The 7,550-nt window shown below is 36.8% G+C and overlaps 1 protein-coding gene across 8 annotated transcripts in view; it reads right to left on the bottom strand.

The window, feature by feature from the left end:
• The window catches only part of ANKRD17 (ankyrin repeat domain 17), a 183,143-nt gene that overhangs the window by 53,295 nt on the left and 122,298 nt on the right, over positions 1-7,550 (bottom strand). For all 8 annotated transcript variants that reach the window (XR_002830645.1, XM_014460635.2, XM_014460628.2 and 5 more), the window contains 6 exons: positions 6,132-6,243; positions 5,844-5,989; positions 3,665-3,807; positions 2,890-3,103; positions 2,222-2,397; positions 790-952 (listed from right to left, as the gene is read on the bottom strand). Coding sequence is in view for 7 of the 8 variants with exons in the window: in XM_014460635.2 (XP_014316121.1) it covers positions 790-952; positions 2,222-2,397; positions 2,890-3,103; positions 3,665-3,807; positions 5,844-5,989; positions 6,132-6,243 (954 nt within the window). In the remaining variant the exon portion in view is untranslated. The remainder of the gene's footprint in view (positions 1-789; positions 953-2,221; positions 2,398-2,889; positions 3,104-3,664; positions 3,808-5,843; positions 5,990-6,131; positions 6,244-7,550) is intronic.

Here is a 7,550-nt window from a genome sequence, read left to right as displayed (position 1 = left end):
TCCCCTCAGCCCCTCAGCACGATGGCGCCTGAGGCTCAGGTAACCAGGGCCAGCTGAGGCAGCAGCAAAGGTGTGATGGGGGCATCGCCTTCCTTTGATAGCCGGGTCGCCTCCCGCCCAAGGGCTACCGGACTGTGAGAGGAGGCAGGCCGGGCTGAGGGACACCCCCTCGAGTGCATGAATTTTCATGCACCGGGCCTCTAGCTTGCTTATAATTTTACTAGAGGCCCGGTGCACGAAATTCGTGCACGGGTGGTGGTGGTGGAGGGGTTGTCCCTCAGCCTGGCCTGCACCCTCTCCAATCTGGGACCCCTCGGGGGGATGTCTAAGTCCTAAACTGGCAGTCGGACATCCCTCTTGCAATCTGGGACCACTGGCTTCTAACCGCTTGCCTGCCTACCAGCCCAATCCCCATAACTGCTTTTCCCTGCTTAACTGCTCTCCCCTGCCGGCCTGATCACCCTAACTGCTCTCCCCTGCCGGCCTGATCTCCCTAACTGCTCTCTCCTGCTGGCCTGATCCCCCTAACTGCTCTCCCCTGCCGGCCTGATCAGCCTAACTGCTCTTCCCTGCAGGCCTGATTGCCCTAAACCACCTCTGCCTTGGCCCCGTCACCATGGCTTTGTCTGGAAGGATGTCTGGTCTAATTAGCATATTACCCTTTTATTAGTATAGATGGCTTTCATCACTGCTGTTAAATCCTAAAAATGAGAGTCTGGTAATCACTAAACTATGCACTTCTAGCCTAAATGAAAAACATTCATGTGAAAAAGGATAAAAGACTTCTACCTTTCTAAATGCTGCCATTAGAGGAGTTATCTTGCGGTTATCTGCTGCATCCACATCTGCACTTGCTTGCACCAATAACTGAACCACATCGAGGTGTCCACCATTTGCTGCTAGCCACAATGGAGTGTTCCCCTTCTTGTTACGCACATCAATGTGAGCTCCCCTAAATAAATGATACAGATATCACTGTTTAAAATGAAATGGAATGACATAGCTAACAATAACAATCAACTATTAATCTGTGAAAATATTTTGTAAAACTAAAAACTGTTTAATATTCAAGGACTAAAATTAATTTTTCTCTCAAAATAACATTACAAAGAATTTCCAGTTGTTAAATTTAAAAACAATGGTACAGCAAGAATTGCTTTTTATTTTAAAGACTAGAGGCTCAGTGCACGAAATTCGAGCACGGGTAGGGTCCCTAGTGGCTGCCAGCTGGGGCCTCCCATCACTGGCTGCCAGTCGCCAGCCAGGGCCTTCCTTCGTCCTGCGCTGTCCCCTGGTGGTCAGTGCCATCATAGCAAGCGATCAAACTCCCAGTTGGTCAAACTCCCGAGGGGACACTTTGCATATTAGGCTTTTATATATATAGATAATGACTCGGTATAATTATGAGTTTCAAACCCCAAGAAAATGTGAAATTTTATTTAGTGAAAAATAAAAGTACATCCTGTTAATATCATAATCAATATATTAAATAAACAGTATCCTAGAAACACAAGTAGTATCTATGATGCAACTGCATCAGTTTCAGATTATTTGTATTCATGTATTTGTATTTAGCTTCAGAATAACATGAAGGTTTAGAACTCAGTGGGCGTAATAGATAAAATTCACAGTGAGTAATAGTAGTTGTTAGTAGCTAGAACTAGTACTACTAAATACGACTGCTTTAAACACCATGCAAAGGTTTTTAGGAAATTGAATTAAGCAGGCAAGCATTTTGGAAAACTGGCAGGCAACTTCTAAGTGACTGACAGTAGAAACTATCCTAGATCTTTTCTGATAACTTGGAACAGTACCTTAACTGTCATTTAAAAGCCCAAGTTACTATAAAGAACAAGAAAATCAACAATGAAGACTTAGATTATTGCCACACTTTTAGGACTTGAAGTGGTACTTTTTTAAAACTCACACTGTGGGAGATGTAAGTGTAGATGACAACAGCTGGATATTCAGATAGCTTATTTAGTACTTTAAAAGTGTACACACACAAGAAAGGAAGATAAGTATTTCTAGGTTTCATTGAAATAAATCAACATAGCATAGCTCTGAATGGGTGGACAATAACAGAGGTAGGTTTAAAAAATAAAACAAGTAGTTTATAGAAGTAGTCATATTTGATGTCTTCATAGTACAATTTGCCCAGAGAGAACAGTAATCACTAGTAACACCAGGGTCACATATAAAGGGTATGGTAACATCATACCTGCCAATGAGAAGCTCACAGAATTTATAATGCCCTTTATCTGCTGCTATGGTTAAAGCTGTATCTCTCGAGGAGGGCACTGGAGGGGCATTAACATCAGCACCTTTATCCAAAAGAACTCGGCCCACCTCTGCATATCCACCAGAGGCAGCTTCCATTAGTGGTGTGAGTCCAGTCTAAGTTTAGTGAAAAATAAAAAACAACACATAAGATAAAGGAAAGAGCTAAAATGTTAAAGAATAAAAATCTGGGAGCAATATAGTATGTTACAAAGACTCACAACTAGATTTCAACACTAACACTGCTAGTCTCTCTCAGTTACAATGTGATCTATTAAAAGAAGATAATTTACCTAATGACACTTTGTTGAAAAAAAATATATATATATATATCTGTAAGATGCAAGTAAGCATTTGGCATATAACTGGCACTTAATAAATGTTCCCCACCTTCTCTTTCATAATGGTACATATTTTCTGCTGGTAATTCTAACGTCATTATTACCTCTAAAATTTATTTTTGAGGTATTTAAGAGTTAATGTTTGAATGAGTTCTACAGAGTGATAAATGTTACTAGCAAATACTAAGACTATATTTAGCATATTGCTACTAGACACCTTAAATATCAAACCAATAAATCCATGTACAAATTTTGAACATTTTCTTACCTTAGCTCTGTGTTCCACATTTGCTTTTCTATCAAGCAGAAGACTAACCACTTCAGTTCTTCCTTGGAAGCAGGCTAAGGTAAGGGCAGTGTTCCGATTGGTTTCTATCTGAGCATTTATGTCAGAGCCCATGTCTAATAGGAGTTTAACTGCAGCTGTGTGCCCATTCATAGCTGCTAACATCAGAGGAGAAATGCCCAATTTGCTACCAGTTCTGGGGGTAGAGGTATGAGGAGAACAAAACAGAAAATACACATTTTAAATGTCCCAGAAAAACTGGATGGCAATATATAATTCTGCTTCAGGATCTATTTAAGAATCTTTATTTTGCAGGATTACTTAAAATACTATAATCATTTTTCTTAGCCCTAGTCTAATACTTCTTTGAGATAATACCAAGACTCCATTAGAAATATTTTACCACCCAGATATAGAATACCTTCTGTATCTCATTCAACATAATGACTTCGGCTGAAAAATAATTATTAAATCATTAGACTATTAAGATGGACTTTCCATTTTAAAGCACATACTTGCTTAATAAAAACTCATAAGATGTGTTTACTTTTAGTACCATAAGAAATACAGTAATGGATAGTTTTTCAAGTTCTATGTCAACAGTTTTAGATATGTAAATAAAATTAATCTTAAAAATCTCTAGCAATTTACATTCTAAACTTGTAATGAAGGCATTTCCTTTTTAATATAATTGTTCTACAAATATCATTTTAACATAACACTTTTAAGGATCTTATAGATAGAGAATAAAACTTGCCTAGAATTAATTTCGGCTCCTGCATTTAGTAATATTTTGATAATGTTCACATAGCCGCCAGAAGCAGCCAGGCTTAGAGGTGTGTAATCAGAAACATTCCTGTGTTCTTTATTTGCTCCTCGAGCTAACAATAGCTCCACCACCTGGGAGGGGGAAGAGAAAGGGGAAAGGAAGGAAGAAATGGATTTTTTTTCTTACATTGAGACAATTTGCAAGGTACATATTTTTTTTAACTTTTTAAAAAAAATTTCAGAGAGAGTAAAAGAGAGGGAGAGAGGGATAGAAACATCAATGATGAGAGAGAATAACTGATTGGCTGCCTCCTGTACGGCCTCCACTGGGGATGGATTCTGAAACTTGGGCATTTTAATTTCTTTTTTGTTCTGGTCTTTTGTATAACAAAAGAAGGAAAAAATTCTTTTTTCATTTTTTGCACAAACACAGTCTCAACTGATAGCAAGAAATCTTAGAAGCAAAAAAGAGCCAGCTTTTCAAGCAAAAAACCCACTTTGGAATCTGTTGAAACAGCAATGTATTCATGAAATCTGGATCTCATGTGTTGTTGTACAATACTATTTTGGAAATAGTATTTCTGTGTTATTCTACCAAACAGTGGTAAAATAGAACACAATTTTTTCATTTAAGCATGTGAATGCCTTTAAAATACTTTTTTTAAACTTACTGTCAAGTTTTTTTGTTAAAAAAAAAACTTGGAATAAAGCTAACACATTTTTCCCTAACATTATGAAAATTTTCAAACATACAGAAAAGTTAAAAAATATACATATACTCATCACCTAGATTCTACAAATAATATTCTACTATACTTACTTTTTCATATTTCTTCATAATTTTTTGCATTTCATCACAAAGTAAATTACAGACATTTGCCATTTTCCTTACATACATCAGCAAGTGTATTATTATCTAGACTTTAATGTACTTGTTTTCAGGTTTTTGGGGTGAAATTTTATGTAAAATTTTTTCAGGTGCAACAATAAATGCTCAAAACTTAATTTACATTCACTGAATACTGACATTCATAAACATAATGTAATTTAAATTCCTGTTATTTACTCATGCCTTTTCCCAGGCAACCCCACCCACAGATTAATCTATTTTAGATCTTCATATACATAAAATCAGTGTTTGAGAGTCATCTGTATATACTGTGTAGCATTCCATTAAATCTACACTAATAAAAGAGAAACATGCAAATTGGTGTCACTCCGCTACACCCACCAGCCAATCAGAGCAACTATGCAAATTAACCCAACAAAGATGGCGTTTAATTTGCATATGCAGACACAGAGCAAAAACTGAAGGCTCCAGCTGGAGTGAAGACTGAAGACTGAAGAGGCTTGGCTTCTCCACTGTGGCTGGACCAAAGGCCTGGGTCCCGGGTGCTGGAGGTAAACTGGTGCCAGCAGCCAGGAGAAGGAAGGCCTATTGCACGAATCTTCATGCAACGGGCTTCTAGTAATATATAATAAGCTACCTACTATCCCAATGATGAACAACTTTGCCATTTCTAGTTTTTGAGAATTTTGAATAAAGCTGCTTAAAGTGGTTGTATTACTTACACTCTTATCGATAATGAGTGAGTTTTGGTTGCTCCACACCCTTGGCAACATTTGGTATTGTCCGTCTTTATATATTAGCCATTCTAGTGGCTGTGTGGTGGTATCTTAATTTGCATTCTCTGACAGCCAAAAATATTTAGCATTTAAATGCTTACTGGCCATTTATAAATCTTTTGTCCATTATGTCACTTACTGTACCAAACAAGTCTGACAACAGGTACTAGTATTTTCATCTTCCTTTTACAAATAAGACACAGAAGTTAAGGATTGTTTAAGATCATAACTCTGACCCTTGCTCTTATTATTAAATATTAAACTACTAGTATATACTAAAATACTAACTGGAAAATAACAAATAAATGTTAATAAACAGACTGGCAAATACAGATTCAAATATGTGAAGATAAAAGATAGTATAAATCTCTTCCCATTAGTTCAAGATCAGAGTTAGGAATAGTGGAGACACTCGGAGAAGGCATGCTCCAGGGTTGTGATAAATCTAAATGTCAATCGATTGTCACCATACAATCATATAAATTAAGGCATAAATTTACTAAATAGATGGAGAGAAAAAATTACACTGGAGAAATTGTTACCTCCTGTCTTCCCCCAGAACAAGCCAAAGATAGAGGTGTGTCCTTGGTTCTTTCTGACTGAGCTTCAATGTCTGCACCATTGTCCAGCAATATTTCCACAACACCAACATGACCAGCTGTAGCAGCCAAGATGAGTGGAGTAAAACCTGGAGAAAAATAATGATCTCACTACATGCTAAGCAAAGGAACAATACTATTTTCCATCAAAATAGACCTGGAAGTAGTAGCATTTCTTTACAGAACACAAATATTCCAGAAGAAAAAAATATTAACAAAAGTTGGCCATACCTTTCTTGTCTCGGTGCTCAATACTAGCTCCTCTCTCTAGCAATGTTTGTACCAGTTCCTCATGACCACCAGCACAGGCAAGTGTTAGTGCTGTGTCATGATTACTTTCAGTCTGTAAAAAATTAATTTTATGATTAGCTTATTATATAATTTTAAAATGTTAACATCAATTCCATAATATATACATGTACCAAATACACACAAGTAGATATGTATCCTCTACTATAGCAAACATTTGATAGTAAGTTGCCTTTTTTCCATTAGTGATCAACCTGTGACTTTTTAAAGGTTACAAATATTTGAACTTCATGGGCAATTCTTGAAGCAAACATGAAGAAAAGCAGCATGATTTTCAACCATATGCTGTTTTCAGCTACACAATTAAAAGAAATACTGTGGACTCACTTTCGATTCCAGCCATTAATGGCAGTTATGTGACAGTAATCCCTGAGGACAGGAATGATTTACTCAACTTACTGCCTAGTTTCCAGGCTGCAGTGCAAAAAGAGGGTATTCGAACACAGCCTGGCAATTTCCCTGAAAAGACAGAGTTTGTAGAAGTTACGGTGACTAGAACCTCTTGGGGCAGAGTACTGGAGAGGAAATTGCTACAGAGAATGAAAACTACAGAGATCTGTAGAGGGTTTCCCTGGAGTCTTCAGCTGAGTTTTGATCAGCACATTTGCATGAGGTCAGGGAAAGACCCCCAAAAGGTATCATCAGGCTGAACAACACCCAGAGATTACACAGGGCCTGGAATAGTTTGGTTCCAACCAGCCAGAGTAGAAAGATTTCAAAACACAAAGAATATTAAGTAAAATCCTCAGCAGTGAGGCTATATTAACTGTTCTGGACCCAGTTAAAAAAGTTGAAAATCAAGCCTTGTACTGAAAATTTTTTTCCCCACAGAACTTTACTGCATTAGAGAACAAAGCCCCCAAATACCAAGAGGAACAAGAAATATATACAAAATAGAGTATTTGGAAAGAAAAACTATAATAATTGAGACATGACACTATTTATACAGAATTTATCTCTTACTTCTGCTAATGATAGTAACCAAGAATGGATTAGCCAGTTGTTATCTCTACCATACTTGAAATGCTTATTTAGTGAACAAAGTCCTCATATTTTTAGTACTCTAATTTGTGTGATATAAAAAAAGGTAACTACTAGCAACATGTACAGTGTGACTAAGGAACTAAGTTTTAAATTTTATCTAATTTAATATAAATTTTAAAACTGATACTTGATTTGGTTATTAGAAAGCTTTTTAGTATATGCCTGGAGCAATGTGAGTATATGAATCTACTTCTTCAACTTAATCAAATCTATTGCAATCTACTTAATCAAACTGAAGTACAAATCAAATATTTCCAATGAAGTCCAAGTTGAGATGTTTTTTAAACAAGGTGACAA

The sequence above is a fragment of the Myotis lucifugus genome, unplaced genomic scaffold, assembly GCF_000147115.1.
Source record: "Myotis lucifugus unplaced genomic scaffold, Myoluc2.0 scaffold_136, whole genome shotgun sequence".
NCBI classification, from domain to species: domain Eukaryota; kingdom Metazoa; phylum Chordata; class Mammalia; order Chiroptera; family Vespertilionidae; genus Myotis; species Myotis lucifugus.
The sequence above is the reverse complement of the archived record's forward strand: the minus strand, read 5'-3'. Positions and strand labels throughout refer to the sequence as shown.